At 61.5% G+C, this 16,788-nt stretch overlaps 1 protein-coding gene across 1 annotated transcript; it reads left to right on the top strand.

Annotated features, from left to right (window-relative positions):
• Nucleotides 1-236: 236 nt before the first annotated feature.
• On the top strand, nucleotides 237-15,327 carry LOC136789343 (splicing factor U2AF 65 kDa subunit-like). Its single transcript, XM_066989408.1, is given in 13 exon segments — nucleotides 237-987; nucleotides 2,141-2,336; nucleotides 3,143-3,201; nucleotides 3,204-3,245; nucleotides 3,691-3,842; nucleotides 5,965-5,998; nucleotides 6,001-6,080; nucleotides 6,162-6,300; nucleotides 8,313-8,392; nucleotides 8,652-8,774; nucleotides 10,428-10,514; nucleotides 12,500-12,748; nucleotides 15,184-15,327. Coding segments are annotated over 13 exon segments (1,425 nt in total). The 5' UTR covers nucleotides 237-938; the 3' UTR covers nucleotides 15,319-15,327.
• Nucleotides 15,328-16,788: the final 1,461 nt, after the last annotated feature.

Below are 16,788 nucleotides of genomic sequence, written 5' to 3'. Positions count from 1 at the left end.
TAAAGGAGAAAAACGGCAATTTTGGGCAAAGCGGAACGGTCGTGAGGGGGAACGGGGAGAGGGGCGAACGGGAGCCGGGGGGACCCTAAAGGGCGCTGCGCCGTGAGGACACTTCCGGTTCCCGCTGGAAGCGCCCCCTCCCGCGGAGTGGGCGTGGCCTGGTCAGGCTCCGCCCCCCGTAGCCGAAGCGGAGCCGAGCGGCGGCGGAAACTGCCGAAGGGTGGCCGGAAGTGGCTCCGGCGGAAGCGGAAGCGGGGCCTAGGCGGCGGCAGGGCGGTAACGAGCGGCGAGCGCCGGGACTGGCGGTGCTCAGCGCGGGGGGAGCGGAGCCGCGGGGCAGGGCCCGGCCGGGGCGGTGGAGCGCGGCGCTTCCCGGCCCTCCCCGGTGCCCGAGCAGCGGCCGGAAGCCACCGAGGCCTGGCCGGAAGCGGAGCGGGGAGAGGAGCGCCCTCCGGAGGCTGCCGAGTGGTGACGGAAAGAGCCGAGGGCCGGGAGGCGAGCGCGGAGCGGGGAGAGCCGAGCGGTGACGGAAAGAGCCGAGTGTTTCCGGGAAAGAGACGAACGCCGAGCCGAGCTCTTCCGGAAGTAGCCGAGCGCCGAGCCGAGTGGCGACGGAAAGAGCCGAACGCGGAGACTAGCGTTTCCGGAAATTGCCGAGCTGAGCGCTTCCGGAAATAGCCGAGCACGGAGCCGAGTGCTAACGGAAATAGCCGAACGCTGCCGGAAGTAGCCGAGCGTTGAGTGAGGAGAGCCGAGCGGTGCCGGAAAGAGCCGAAGGGAGCCGGAAAGAGCCGAGCGCCTCCCGAGCGGCGGCCGGAAGCTGCCGAGCGCGGGGCCGGAAGTGGCCGAGCGTTGCCGAGCGGGGGACGGAGCCGCCGCGGCCTGCGCGGGGTCGGAGCCGGGAACCGGGAAGCGGGGGGCGCGGGGCCGGCGCCGCCATGTCGGACTTCGACGAGTTCGAGCGGCAGCTGAACGAGAACAAACAGGGTAACCGGGGCCGGGGGGCGGGGCCCGGGCTGGGGGGAGGCCGAGCGGCGCCGCGCAGGGCCCCGCCCCCACCGGGCCCCGTGAGGGGGGCGCGAGGCCTCGGCCCCTCCCCCACCCTCACGGTTTTGGGGGGCTCCGGGCAGCGGCCCCCGGGTCTGGGGGGGGGGGGGGGCTCTGCACTTTGACCCCCCAGTCTCCACCGGGTTCCCCCCTCCCCCAAAAGGGCCCACCCCGGGACCCCCTCCACAGGCCCCCCCCCATCCCCAAAGGCCCCCCCCCCCCCCCCCCAGGGCTCCCCTCCCTCCCCCAAAAGCCCCCCCCCTCCACTGGGCCGTCTCGCCCCCAGAAGGCCCCCCCCCCACAAAGGACCCCCCACTCCACCGGCCGTCCCTCCCCCCCCCCAAAAGCGCCCCCCCATCCCAAGAGCCCCCCCCATCAGGTGCACCCCCACTCCCTCCACCGGGCTGCCCCCCCCTGCATCAGGTGCCCCCCGCCCCAAAAGCCCCCCCTCCCCTGCCCCTAAAAGGCCCCCTCCCCTAAAAGCCCCCCCCCAACTCCGCCAGCCACCCCCTCCCCTAAAAGCCCCCTTTCCGCTGCCCCCCCCCCCATGGGGTGCCCCCCCCTTATGGGGTGCCCTCTGCCCCCCTCCCCAATGGGTGCCCTGGGAAGGGCTCCCCCCATCATATTTTAGGGTCCCCCACCCATATGGGGGGGGCACCACATGTACTGGGGCTGCCCCTGTGCCACCCCCCCCACACGTGAATCGGGGGGGCCCCCATTAGAACCACTCCCCCCCCCAACCCCAAAGAAACCCCAAAACTTATTGGGGGGGGGGGCAAATTTGGGGGTAACTTTGGGGGGTGCAAACTTGGGGGGGGGCAACTTATGGGGCAAACTTGGGGGGGGGCAAACTTTTGGGGAGGCAAACTTAAGGGGGGGCAACTTATGGGGGCAACTTGGGGGGGCAAGTTATGGATGGGGGCGTGCACATGGCCCCTCCCAGCCTCCCCTGCGGCCCCCGCGGGGCATGCTGGGAGTTGTAGTCCTCGGAGGGGCTCCGGGACAGGGGGAATCCAGGACACGGGAGGGGGGGGGGTATCAATTTGTGACCCCCCCATTAAAAAAAATTTTAATTTTGGCCCCCCCCCCCAAGAGCGGGACAAGGAGAACCGGCACCGGAAGCGCAGCCACAGCCGCTCGAGGAGCCGCGACCGCAAGCGCCGCAGCCGCAGCCGCGACCGCCGCAACCGGGACCAGCGCAGCGTCTCCAGGGACCGCCGGCGGCGCCGGTACGGCCCCCCCCCGGGAAAAAATTTGGGGGGGGGGGGTTGGGGGGGCAAGGGTTTAATGCCCCCCCCCAGTGGGGAATGTGATAGGGAGGTCAGCGGGTTTTGTTCTCCCCCCCCTTGCAGGTCGCCTCTGAGCCTTTCGGGTCCTTTGAGGTGAGTTTGGGGGGGTTATTAAATTGGGGGGCTTCGTTAAGTGGGGGGGGGGCCTCGTTAAGTGTGGGGGAGTCATTAAGTGGGGGGGCTCCTTGAGTGTGGGGGGGCCTCATTAAGTGTTGGGGGGCCTCATTAAGTATTGGGGGGCCTCATTAAGTGTGGAGGGGCTCATTAAATGGGGGGCCTTATTAAGTGTTGGGGGGCTCATTAAGTATTGGGGGCTCATTAAGTGGGGGGACCTCATTGAGTATGGGGGGCTTATTGAGTAGGGGGGCTTATTAAATTGGGGAGGGGGGTCATTAAGTTGGGGGGGGTTATTAAATCGGGGGGTTAAATTGGGAGGGGCGATTATTAATTCGGGGAGAGGCGTATTAAATTGGGGGGGCTATTAAATGGGTGGGGCGTTATTAAATAGGAGGGGGGTTCATTAAGTTGGGGGCTCACTGGGGGGATTTATAAATTGGGGGGGTCATTAAACTGGGGGTGTTCATTAAACTGGGGGGGTCATTAAATTGGGGGGCATTAAATATTGGGGGATTCATTAGATTGGGAGGGTCATTAAATAGGGGGGTTATTAAATGGGGGAGAATTTATTAAATATTGGGGGTTGTTATTAAATCGGGGGGTATTAAATTGGGGGGGTTATTAAATGAGGTGGGGGCGGCGGGGGGGGGGTTTGGATTTATTTTAATTATTCCACCCCCCCCCCCCAGCCGCTCCCCCCGCCATGAAAAGAAGAAGAAGATCCGCAAGTACTGGGACGTGCCCCCCCCGGCTTCGAGCACATCACCCCCATGCAGTACAAAGCCATGCAAGGTAACGCCCCCCCCCCCCAAAAAAAAAAAGGGGGGGGTCTCCAGGTTTTGGGGACACCCCTGGGGGGGCTCCCAGGTACTGAAATGTGTCCCCCCCCCAAAAAAAAGGGGGGGTTCCAGGTTTTGGGGACACCTCGAGGGGGGCTCCCAGGTACTGAAACGTGTTGTGTCCCCCCCCAAAAAAAGAGGGGGTCTCCAGGTTTTGGGGGACCCCTGGGGGGGGCTCCCAGGTACTGAAATGTGTCCCCCCCCCCAAAAAAAAAAAAGGGGGGGGTTCTGGGTTTGGGGGCCCCCGGCGGGGGGGCTCCTGACTACTGAAACATCATCCCCCCAAAAAATAAAATGGGGGGGGGTCTCCAGGTTTCGGGGCCCCCCCCAGCACCGAGAGGGGAGGTCTCCCCATAATTAACGCTTCCCCCCCCCCATTTTTGTTGCCCCCCCCCCAGCCGCCGGGCAGATCCCGGCCACGGCGCTGCTGCCCACCATGACCCCCGACGGGCTGGCGGTGACGCCGACGCCGGTGCCGGTGGTGGGCAGCCAGATGACGCGGCAGGCGCGGCGCCTCTACGTGGGCAACATCCCCTTCGGCATCACCGAGGTAACGTTTTGGGGAGAAAACCCCTTTTTTGGGATTTTAAAGCTTTTCGGGGAGGAAAACAACCCTTTTTTAGGGTTTTAAAGCTTTAAGGGGGCGTTCCTTTTGCGGCTTCTCTCAGGCCTGTTCAACGCCCAGAGAAGCCTCTACATTTGCAACATTGCCTTCGGTATCACCAAGGTACGGTTTTTGGGGAGAAAAACCCCTTTTTTTGGGATTTTAAAGCTTTAGGAGAAGAAAATGCCCCTTTCTTAGGGTTTTAAAGCTTTAGGGGGAGCATTCCCTTGCGCTCCCTCCCAGCCCCATACAACACCCGGAGGAGCCTCTACGTGGGCAACATCCCCTTCGGCATCACCAAGGTACGGTTTTGGGGAGAAAACCCCTTTTTTGGGATTTTAAAGTTTTACGGGGGGAAAAACAGCCATTTTTTAGGGTTTTAAAGCTTTAAGGGGGGGCGTTCCTTTCGCGTCCCCTCCCAGCCCCGTCTGATGTTCGGAGGCGCCTCTACGTTTGCAACATCCCCTTCGGCATCACTGAGGTAACGTTTTGGGGAGAAAACCCCTTTTTTGGGATTTTAAAGCTTTTTTTGTACTTTTAAAGCTTTACGGGGAAGGAAAATAGCCATTTTTTAGGGTTTTAAAGCTTTAAGGGGGACGTTCCTTTGCGTCCCCTCCCAGCCCCATTCGATGCTCGGAGGCACCTCTGCCTGGGCAACATGCCCTTTGGCATCACCGAGGTAACGTTTTGGGGAGAAAACCCCTTTTTTGGGATTTTAAAGCTTTTTTGTGATTTTAAAGCTTTACGGGGAAGGAAAATAGCCATTTTTTAGGGTTTTAAAGCTTTAAGGGGGGCGTTCCTTTTGCGGCTCCTCTCAGCCCTGTTTGATGTTGAGAGAAGCGTCTACGTTTGCAACGTCGTCTTTGCTGTCACCAAGGTATCATTTTGGGGAGAAAAACCCCTTTTTTACGATTTTAAAGCTTTATTGGGGGGAAAAACAGCCCTTTTTTAGGATTTTAAAGTTTTAAGGGGGCGTTCCTTTTGCGGCTCCTCTCAGCCCCGTTCGATGCCCAGAGGAGCCTCTACATTTGCAACATCGCCTTTGGCATCACTGAGGTACGGTTTTGGGGAGAAAACTGCCTTTTTTGGGATTTTAAAGCTTTTTTGCAATTTTAAAACTTTACGGGTGGGAAAACAGCCCTTTTTTAGAGTTTTAAAGCTTTAAGGGGGGCGGTCTCTTGCGCTCCCTCCCAGCCCCATACAACACCCGGAGGAGCCTCTACATAGGCAACATTCCCTTTGGTAGCACCAAGGTATGGTTTTTGGGGAGAAAAACCCCTTTTTGGGATTTTAAAGCTTTTGGATTTTAAAGCTTTACGGGGAGGGAAAACAGCTATTTTGTAGGGTTTGAAAGCTTTAAGGGGGGGCGTTCCCTTTGCGTCCCCTCCCAGCCCCATTCGATGCTCGGAGGCACCTCTGCCTGGGCAACATCCCCTTTCGGTATCCCCGAGGGTACGGTTTTGGGGCAGAAAACCCCCTTTTTTGTGCCTTTAAAACTTTAGGAGAAGAAAATACCCTTTTTTGTGACTTTAAGGGTTTGGGGGGGGGGTCGTTGCCCTGAGCCACCCCCCAGCTCCGTGCGACACCCAGAGGAGCCGCAGCTTGGATGTGCCGACGCTTCGACCCCAGAAACCTCCCCCTTTTCCTCCTTTTCCCCCCCCCCTTTTCCTCCTTTTTTCCCCCCATTTCTCTCCCCCCCTCCCCCCGCTTTTCTCCCATTTTTTCCCCATTTTCCTATTTTCCCTCCACGGGGGGGGGGGGCCTCAATCCCCCCCCCCCCCCCAAAAAAACCTCTGGATCTCCTGCGCCCACCCCAGCTGGACCTGACACACCCCTCCCACCTCCTCCTCCTCCCCCCTGTGCCCCCCCCAGGACCCCGTGCCCCCCCCCCATCCCCACGCCCTCCCCCCCCCCCCCCCAAAATCCAAGCACTCTTCCCCTTTCCCTTCAAACCATTACAGCCTTGCAGTGGGGGGGGGCGGTGGGCACAGCTTGCTGTCACCGCTTTGTGCCCCCCCTTTTATTTTTTCGTGACCCCCCCTTTATTTTTTGTGCCCCCCATTTTTAGGAAGCCATGATGGACTTCTTCAACGCCCAGATGCGCCTGGGGGGCTCACCCAAGCCCCCGGCAACCCCGTGCTGGCCGTGCAGATCAACCAGGATAAGAACTTCGCCTTCCTGGAGGTAGGTTTTTTTTTTGGGGGGGTCAGGGGGGGTCCCACGACCCTTCCTCACCCCCCCGTGTGTCCCCCCCCCGTTTTGCAGTTCCGTTCCGTGGACGAGACCACGCAGGCCATGGCCTTCGACGGGATCATCTTCCAGGGGCAGTCGCTGAAGATCCGCCGCCCCCACGACTACCAGCCGCTGCCCGGCATGTCCGAGAACCCCTCGGTCTACGTGCCGGGTGAGGGGGGACGGGGGCCCCAAAACCCACCCCCCCAAAAAAAAAAAAATCCATCAGGAGGCCCCCCAGAATACCGCGAAACGCCCCCAAAATCAAAAGGGCCCCAGAACGGCCCCAGAATCCCTCGGAAGGGCCCCGAAATCCCTCAGGAGCCCCCCCCCCCCCCCCCCGAAAAATCCCTCAGGAGGCCCCCTCCAAAAAATCCCTCGGGAGGCCCCCCCCAAAAAATCCCCCAGAAGGCCCCCAAAAAAATCCCCCAGGAGGCCCCCCAAAATCCCACGAAACGCCCCCGAAATCAAAATCCCCCCAGAACGCCCCCAAAATCCCCCCAGAACAGCCCCCAAAATCCCTCAGAAGGCCCCCAAAATCCCACGAAACGCCCCCAAAATCAAAATCCCCCCAGAACGCCCCCAAAATCCCTCGGAAGGCCCCCCAAAAAAATCCCTCAGGAGGCCCCCAAAATCCCACAAAACGCCCCCGAAATCAAAATCCCTCGGAAGGGCCCCAAAATCGCTCAGGAGGACCCCCAAAATCAAACGAAACGCCCCGAAATCAAAATCTCCCCAGAACAGCCCCCAAAATCCCTCGGAAAGGCCCCAAAATCCCACGAAATGCCCCCAAAATCAAAAGGGTCCCAGAACGGCCCCCAAAATCCCTCGGAAGGCCCCCCCAAAAAATCCCCCAGAAGGCCCCCAAACAAATCCCCCAGGAGGCCCCCCAAAATCCCACAAAACGCCCCCGAAATCAAAATCCCCCCAGAATCCCTCGGAAGGGCCCCAAAATCCCTCGGAAGGCCCCCCAAAATCCCACAAAACGCCCCAGAAATCAAAATCCACCCAGAACAGCCCCCAAAATCCCTCGGAAGGCCCCCCAAAATCCCACGAAAACGCCCCCAAAATCAAAAAGGCCCCAGAACGGCCCCCAAAATCCCTCGGAAGGGCCCTCAAAATCCCACAAAACACCCCCGAAATTAAAAGGGTCCCAAAAAGGCCCCAAAGCGGCCCCCAAAATCCCCTCAAAATCCCCCCAAAAGGCCCCAGAACACCCCCAAGATCAAAAGGGTCCTAAAACACCCCCAAAATCTAAAGGATCCCCAAAATCCCCCAGAACGCCCCCAAAATCAAAAGGGCCCCAAAACACCCCAAAATCCACCCAGAACGCCCCCAAACGCCCCCCAAATCCCTCAGAACACCCCCAGAACACCCCTGAAATCCCCCAGAACGCCCCCCAAATGCCCCCAAAATCCCCCAGAACACCCCCCAAAATCAAAATCCCCCAAAATCCCCCCCGAACGCCCCCAAAATCCCCCCGAACGCCCCCAAAATCCCCCAGAACGCCCCCAAAATCCCCCCAGAACGCCCCCAAAATCCCCCAGAACACCCCCAAAATCAAAAGGGCCCCAAAACGGCCCTCAAAATCCCCCCAAAGGCCCGTTTTGGGGTGAACCTCCCCCGATTTTGGGGTGAACCTCCCCCGTTTTGGGGTGAACCTCCCCATTTTGGGGTGAATCCCCCCCATTTTAGGGTGGATTCCCCCCGTTTTGGGGTCAATTCCCCCGTTTTGGGGTGGTTCCCCCCATTTTGGGGTGAACCCCCCTGATTTTAGGGTGAACCCCCCCCCATTTTGGGGTGAACCCCCCCCCCCCATTTTGGGGTGAACCCCCCCATTTTGGGGTGAACCCCCCATTTTAGGGTGAACCCCCCCATTTTAGGGTGAACCCCTCATTTTGGGATGAACCCCCCATTTTAGGTGGATTCCCCCATTTTGGGGTCAATTCCCCGTTTTGGGGTGGTTCCCCCATTTTAGGGTGACCCCCTCCATTTTGGGGTGAACACTCCCCCTTTTTAGTGTGAATCCTCCGCCATCTTGGGGTAAATTTCGGGGGGTTTGGGGCCGGGAGGTGTGTGTGGGGGGGACCAGCTCCTGCTTCCCCCCCCCAAAACTCATTGCCCCCCGAATCTCATTGCCCCCCCAAACTCATTGCCCCCCCCTAAAACTCATTGCCCCCCCAGGCGTCGTCTCCACGGTGGTGCCCGACTCCGCTCACAAGCTCTTCATCGGGGGCCTCCCCAACTACCTGAACGACGACCAGGTGAGGGGGGGACACACACAGCGCTCGGCGACCCCCCCAGCACCAAAAAAACCGGGGGGGGGCACCTCCAGAGCCCCCCCCCCAGCAGCAAAGGAACCGGGAGGGCGAGCCCCCGCTTGGGTTCCCGGTTCCCTATGGGGAATTGGGAACCGAGGGTGGGGTTTAACCCCCGGGGGGGGATTTTAACCCCGGGGGGGTTTGGGCCCGGGGGGTCGCGGTGCTGTCGCCGACCCCCCCCCCCCGGCGTGCCCCCCCCCAGGTAAAGGAGCTGCTGACCTCCTTCGGGCCCCTCAAAGCCTTCAACCTGGTGAAGGACAGCGCCACCGGGCTCTCCAAGGGCTACGCCTTCTGCGAGTACGTCGACATCAACGTCACCGACCAGGTAACCCCCCCCCCCCCGAGACCCTAAAACAGCCCCCCGACCCCAAAATCCCCCCCAGGGTCCCTGAAACCCCCCCCGGGACCCCAAACCCACCCCAGGACCCCAAACCCCACCCCAGGACCCCAAAACCCTCAGGGAACCCCCCCACTCCACGGGATTTCCCCCAAATCTCCCAAAACTTTGCCTTTTTTCCCCCAAAACAAGCCCCTATTCCCCCCAAAATACCCCCTGACCCCAAACCCCCCTCGGGACCCCCAAAACCCCCTCGGGACCCCAAAACCCCCCTAGGACCCCAAAACCCCCAGGGAAACCCCCACTCCACAGGATTTCCCCCAAATGTCCCAAACTTTGCCTTTTTTTCCCCCCCAAACAAGCCCCTATTCCCCCCAAAATAAACCCCTGACCCCAAAACAGCCCCCCCCCGACCGCAACCCCCCCCCCGGGGTCCCTGAAACCCCCCGGGACCCCAAAACCCCCCGGGACCCCAAAACCCCCAAGGGAAACCCCCCACTCCACAGGATTTCCCCCAAATGTCCCAAACTTTGCCTTTTTTTCCCCCAAAACAAGCCCCTGTTCCCCCCAAAATACCCCCGGGACCCCCAAAACCCCCTCGGGACCCCAAAACCCCCCCCTAGGACCCCAAAACCCCCAGGGAACCCCCCCACTCCACAGGATTTCCCCCAAATGTCCCAAACTTTGCCTTTTTTTCCCCCAAAACAAGCCCCTGTTCCCCCAAAACAGCCCCCCCCGGGACCCCAAAACAGCCCCCGGGACCCCGCTCCCCCCCGGACCCCAAAACGGCCCCCCAGACCCCAAAATCCCCCCCGGGGTCCCTGAAACCCCCGGGACCCCAAAACCCCCTGGGACCCCAAAACCCCCAGGGAATCCCTCTGCCCCCACAGGATTTCCCCCAAATCTCCCGAATTTTGCCTTTTTTTCCCCCAAAACAAGCCCCTATTTCCCCCCAGGACCCCAAAACGCCCCCCCCGACCCCAAAACCACCCCCGGGTCCCTGACCCCCCCCAGGACCCCAACCCCCCTCCCCGGGACCCCAAAACCCCCCCAGCTCCCCCCCACTCCCCAGATTTTCCCCCAAATCTCCCAAATTTTCCTTTTTTCCCCCAAAACAATCCCCTATTCCCCCCCCCCCAACCCCCCCCCCGCGGGGTCCCTGACCCCCCCCCCCAGACCCCAAAACCCCCCCCCCAGGACCCCAAAACCCCCCCGGGGGGTCCCAGACACCCCCAGGACCCCAATCCCCCCCACAAAACCCCAACCCCCCCCCCCGATTACCCCAAAACCCCCGTTCCCCCCCCCCCCCATTTCACCCAAATTTCCCCTTTTCCCCCCAAAACCAAACCCCATACCCCCCCCCAACCCCCTTTTTACATTTTTTTTGGGGGGGGGGGCACAAACCCTCTGCGCCCCCCCTTAAATTCACCCCTTGGGGGGGGGGAGCCCTAACCCCCCCCCCCCAGTTTAAAACCCCAAAACGAGCACCGGTTTTAGGGGCCTTAACACGATTTCGGGGTGCGTTTGTGGCCCCCCCCAAAAAGGGTGACCCCCCCGTGGCGGTGACCCCCCCCCGGTGATGACCCCCCCCCGGTGACGGTGACCCCCCCCCCTAACGATTTTTTGCCCCCCCCCCCCCAGGCCATCGCGGGGCTCAACGGGATGCAGCTGGGGGACAAGAAGCTGCTGGTGCAGCGGGCGAGCGTCGGCGCCAAGAACGCCACCCTGGTGAGTGGCACCGCGGGGGGGACACCGAGGGGGGCCCCTCGGCCTTGGGGGGGGGGCCCTCAGCACGGGGGGGGGGCCAGAAATTCATTTTGCCCCCCCGGATAAAAACGAGGGACCCCAGACCTGTCGCTTTGTGGGACGCGGGTGCCGTTTGTGTTTCTTTTGGGGGGGGGGGCACGGAAAAGTCCCGTTTTTGGGTCATTTTTTTTTGAAAGGGGGGCCACCAAGCCCTTTTTTTTTTTTTAGGGGGGGGCACCAGACCCCATTTTTTTTTTTTTGAGGGGGGCACCAGGCCCTCTTTTTTTTCAGGCGGGGGCACACGGGACGTCCGCACGCGTTTTTGAGGGGGCACCAGGCGTCGGAGCCCCCTTTTTTTTTTAAGGGGGGGGGCACTGGAATTTTGGGTCCGTTTATTGAGGGGGGGACATGCTGGACATTCGGGTCCCTTTTGGGGGGGGGGCACCAAACTTTAGGGGCCCTTTTTTGGGGGGGGGGGGGGGGGACACCGGACATTTGGGTCCCTTTTTTTTGCGGGGGGGGGGGGACACCAGACTTTTGGGGCCCTGTTTTTTTTGGGGGGGGGGGGCACACCACAAACGTAAGTATTATTATAGGGTGACATTTGGGTTTATTTTTTTGGGGGGGGGGACGACACAACTGCGTACATTTGGGATCTCTTTTTTGGGGGGGGGACTTTGGATATTTGGGTCCCTTTTTTTGGGGGGGGGGGGACACACGAGATATTTGGGTGCCTTTTTTGGGGGGGGGGGGGTCACTAGGCATCCCTGTCCCTTTTTAAGGGGGGTCACCGGGCATCTGTACCCCTTTTTTTTTTGTGGGGGGGGCCCTTCCTTTTATCCAGACCCCCAACCACCCCCTCCCTCCCTCCTCGGAGCCCCCCAAACCCTCCCCAACCCCGTGTCCGTTGCCCCCCCCCCCCAAAATGAAATTGAATAGGATGGGGACTTGGGGACACCCCAGGCATCCCTGTCCCTTTTTCGGGGGGGGTCACCGAGCATCCCTGTCCCTTTTTTTTTTTTTTTTAGGGGGGGGGGGGGGCACTTTTATCCAGACCCCCAACCACCCTGCCCTCCCTCCTCGGAGCCCCCCAAACCCTCCCCAACCCCATGTCTGTCGTCCGTCCCCCCCCCCAAAATGAAACCGAATAGGACAGGGACTTGGGGACACCCCAGGCATCTGTGTCTCTTTTTTGGGGGAGGTCACCGGGCATCTGTACCCCTTTTTTTTTTTGGGGGGGGGGGGCACTTTATCCAGACCTTCTCAGGCTCCCCATACGCGCGTCCCTTCCCCAACCCCGAACCGAAACCGAACAGGACGGGGACCTGGGGACTTGGGGACACCCCAGGCAACCCTTTTTTTTTTTTTTGGGGGGGGTCACTGGACATCTGTACCCCTTTTTTTTTTGTGGGGGGGCCCTTCCCTTTCATCCAGCCCCCCAACCACCCCCCTCCTCCCCCCTCAGACTCCCTGTACGCGCATCCACTCCCCAACCCCGAACCGAAACCAAACAGGATGGGGACTTGGGGACTTGGGGACACCCCAGGCAACCCTATCCTTTTTTGGGGGGGGTCACTGGACATCTGTACCCCTTTTTTTTGGGGGGGGGCCCTTCCCTTTTATCCAGCCCCCAACCACCCCCTCCTCAGGCTCCCCATATGCACATCTCCTCCCCAACCCCGAACCGAAACCGAACAGGACGCGGACCTGGGGACTTGGGGACACCCCAGGCAACCTGATCCTTTTTTTGGGGGGGTCACCGGGCATCTGTACGCCTTTATTTTGGGGGGGGGGGGGCACTTTTATCCTGACCTCCTCGGACTCCCTGTATGCGCGTCCCCTCCCCAACCCCGAACCGAAACCGAACAGGACGCGGACCTGGGGACTTGGGGACTCGGGGACCCCGGGGAAGGCGGGGAGGGGCGTGCCCCCCCCCGCCCCTAACCCCGCTGTCGCCCCCTCCCCAGAGCACGATAAACCAGACCCCGGTGACGCTGCAGGTGCCCGGGCTGATGAGCTCGCAGGTGCAGATGGGCGGCCACCCGACGGAGGTGCTGTGCCTGATGAACATGGTGCTGCCCGAGGAGCTGCTGGACGACGAGGAGTACGAGGAGATCGTGGAGGACGTGCGCGACGAGTGCAGCAAGTACGGCGTCGTCAAGTCCATCGAGATCCCCCGGCCCGTCGATGGCGTCGAGGTGCCCGGCTGCGGGAAGGTACGGGGCCCGGGGACTCCTGGGGGGGGGGGGGACGCGGGGACGCGGGGATACAGATATGGAGACGTGGGGGCATGTGTGGGGAGACGGGGGGACGTGGGGATGTGGGGACATATGGATACGGGGACGTGGGGACATGGGGACATGGATGTGGGGACGTGGGGACACGTGTGGGGATGTGGGGACATGGGGACACGTGTGGGGACATGGGGACATGGATATGGAGACGTGGGGACACGTGTGGGGACATGGGGGGACGTGGGGATGTGGGGACATATGGATACGGGGACGTGGGGACACGTGGGGACATGGGGACATGGATATGGGGACGTGGGGACACGTGTGGGGATATGGGGACGTGGGGACACGTGTGGGGATGTGGGGACGTGGGGACACACGGATATGGGGACGTGGGGACATGGGGACATGTGGGGACATACAGATATGGGGGTGTGGGGACATGGGGACACATGTGGAGATGTGGGGACATGGGGACACGTGTGGGGACATGGGGACATGGATATGGGGACGTGGGGACACGTGTGGGGATGTGGGGACATGGGGACACGTGTGGGGACGTGGGGACACAGGGATATGGGGACGTGGGGGGATGTGGGGATATGGGGACATACAGATATGGGGGTGTGGGGACATGGGGACACGTGGAGACGTGGGGACACGGGGACACACAGATATGGGGACCTGGGGGCATGTGTGGGGACACGGGGGGATGTGGGGATGTGGGGACATATGGATATGGGGACGTGGGGACACGTGTGGGGACATGGGGACACACGGATATGGGGACGTGGGGGGATGTGGGGACGTACAGATATGGGGATGTGGGGACATGGGGACATGTGGGGACATGGGGACACACAGATATGGGGACGTGGGGGCATGTGTGGGGACATGGGGGGATGTGGGGATGTGGGGACATGGATACGGGGACGTGGGGACATGGGGACATGGATATGGGGACGTGGGGACACGTGTGGGGATGTGGGGACATGGATACGGGGACGTGGGGACATGGGGACATGGATATGGAGACGTGGGGACACGTGTGGGGACATGGGGGGACGTGGGGATGTGGGGACATATGGATACGGGGACGTGGGGACACGTGGGGACATGGATATGGGGACGTGGGGACACGTGTGGGGATGTGGGGACATGGCGACACGTGTGGGGACATGGGGACACATGGATATGGGGACGTGGGGGCATGTGTGGGGACACGGGGGGACGTTGGGATGTGGGGACATATGGATACGGGGATGTGGGGACATGTGGGGACATGGGGACATGGATATGGGGACGTGGGGACACGTGTGGGGATGTGGGGACACACGGATACGGGGATGTGGGGACATGTGGGGACATGGGGACATGGATATGGGGACGTGGGGACACGTATGGGGATGTGGGGACATGGGGACACAGATACGGGGGTGTGGGGACGTAGGGACACAGGGACACATGGATACGGGGACGTGGGGACATGGGGGCTTGTGTGGGGATGTGGGGACGCAGGGATATGGGGACATGGGGACACGTGGGGAGGTGGGGGCATGTATGGGGATGTGGGACATGGGGACACACGGATGTGGGGATGTGGGGACACGTGTGGGGATGTGGGGACATGGGGACACGCAGATATGGGGGTGTGGGGACACGGGGACACATGGATATGGGGATGGGGGGCATGTGGGGACACATGGGGACATGGGGACACACGGATATGGGGACACGGGGACACATCTAGGGACGTGGGGACACGGGGACACATGGATGTGGGGACATGGGGACACATGGGGACATGGGGACACACGGATATGGGGACACGGGGACACGTGGGGACACGGATATGGGGATGTGGGGACACGGGGACACATGGATATGGGGACATGGGGACACGTGGGGACGTGGGGACACGTATGGGGATGTGGGGACACGGGGACACACAGATATGGGGACACAGGGACACATCTAGGGACATGGGGACACATGGATGTGGGGACACGGGGACACGGATATGAGGATGTGGGGACACGTGGGGACACGTGTGGGGATGTGGGGACACACGGATATGGGGATGGTGGGACAAGTATGGGGACGGGGGGACATGTGGGGACACACGGATGTGGGGACGTGAGGACACGTCTGGGGAAGTGGGGACATGGGGACACGTGTGGGGACATGTGGGGATGTGGGGACACGTCTGGGGACATGGGGACACGTGTGGGGACATGTGGGGATGTGGGGACACGTCTGGGGACATGGGGACACGCGGATATGGGGACGTGGGGATGTGTGTGGGGACGTGGGGCCACTTGTTGGGGACATGGGGACATGGGGACATGGGGACAAGTTGGGGACGTGGGGACGCCCCCCCCAAATTTGTCCCCCCCCCAAAATTTGTCCCCCCCCAGATTTTCGTGGAGTTCACCTCGGTGTTCGACTGCCAGAAGGCGATGCAGGGCCTGACCGGCCGCAAGTTCGCCAACAGGGTGGTGGTCACCAAGTACTGCGACCCCGACTCCTACCACCGCCGCGACTTCTGGTAGCCCCCCGCCGCGGGGGGGGGCCGAAAAAAAAAAAAGGGGGGGTGGGGGGGCCAAAAAAAAGGGGGGGGGCAGGGCCCTTTTTTGGGGGTTATTTTTATTTTTATTCGAGTTTTTTTTCGTCGGTGGTTTCAGTTTTCCCCGCTCGGTTCTTGCCCCCCCATCCCGGAGGATCCCGGAGGGCCCCCCCACCCTGGAGGGCCCCCCCACACCCTGGAGGCCCCCCCCTCCTTTTTTTTTTTTTTCTCTACCTGTTGCCCCCCCCCCCCAAAAAAAAAAAAATTCAGTGCTGGTTTCTATAATGTCGTAGCGCTCGCGTCGGTCTCTTCCTCTCTGTTGGTGAAAAGGGGGGCCCCCCCCACAAAAAAAAATAAAAAAAAATCCCCCCCCCCCCCACTGTGTCAAACGGGGCTGGGGGGGGGCTGCCCCTCTCCCCCCCCACCCCGTCCACCCCCACCCCCCCTCCTCTGGTAATTAAACGATTTTTCCAATTCTTTGGGGTCTGATTTATTAAAGGGGGGGGGGGATTTGGGGAGGGGGGGGATTTTGGGGAGGGGGGGATTTGGGGGAGGGGGATTTGGGGAGGGGGGATTTTGGGGAGGGGGGGGTTGGGGGGCTTTGGGGGGGGGGATTTAGGGAGGGGATTTGGGGGGATTTAGGGGAGGGGGGATTTGGGGGGCGGATTTAAGGGAGGGGGGATTTGGGGGGATTTGGGGGAGGGGGGCACGGATTTTGAGGGGGGATTAATTTTTGGGGAGGGGGGGTCGCTCTCCAGTGTTCGCAGCCCGGCCAGCTGGTGAAGTTGGGGTGGATCCAGTGGTCCTCTGGGAGGGGGGGCACGGGGGGGGTGTCGTGGTGGGGGGGGTCCTGCATGCCCCCCCTCTCTGGGGAGAGCCCCCCAGTCCTAAATACCCCCCCAGCCCCAAATTTGGGACCTCCCTTTGCTGCCCCCCCAATCCCTTGTTTTTAGGACCCCCCCCCCCAAAAAAAAATTGCTTCATTTTGGGGCCCCCCCTTCCCATTTCTCCCCCTCCTCCTCCCAATCCCCCCCCCCCCATTTAGGGACACCCCTCCACACCATTTAGGATTCCCCCGGCCCCATTTAGGGACCCCCCATTTAGGATCCCCCCCGCATTTAGGACCCCTCCCCATTTAGGGACCCCCCATTTATGGCCCCCCCCATTTAGGATCACCCCCCGCATTTAGGACCCCTCCCCATTTAGGGACCCCCCCCATTTATGGCCCCCACCATTTAGGATCCCCCCCCCATTTACTCCCCCCCCCCCAATTTAGGACCCCCACCATTTAGAGCCCCCTCTTTCTGGCTCCCCCCCCCCCCATTTCACAGCCCCCCCCCCCCCCCCATTTTTTTTTTTTGGGGGGGGGGGCTCCCTCACCTTCCACCAGCACAAGCAGGGGGGCTCGGCTGCGACAGCCCCCCCCCCCCGCCGACCTCGTAGCTGCAGACGTAGG

This window comes from Anser cygnoides, unplaced genomic scaffold (genome assembly GCF_040182565.1).
Source record: "Anser cygnoides isolate HZ-2024a breed goose unplaced genomic scaffold, Taihu_goose_T2T_genome scaffold_44_1, whole genome shotgun sequence".
Classification (NCBI taxonomy): domain Eukaryota; kingdom Metazoa; phylum Chordata; class Aves; order Anseriformes; family Anatidae; genus Anser; species Anser cygnoides.
Note: the sequence above shows the minus strand (reverse complement) of the source record. Positions and strands in the feature narration are given on the sequence as shown.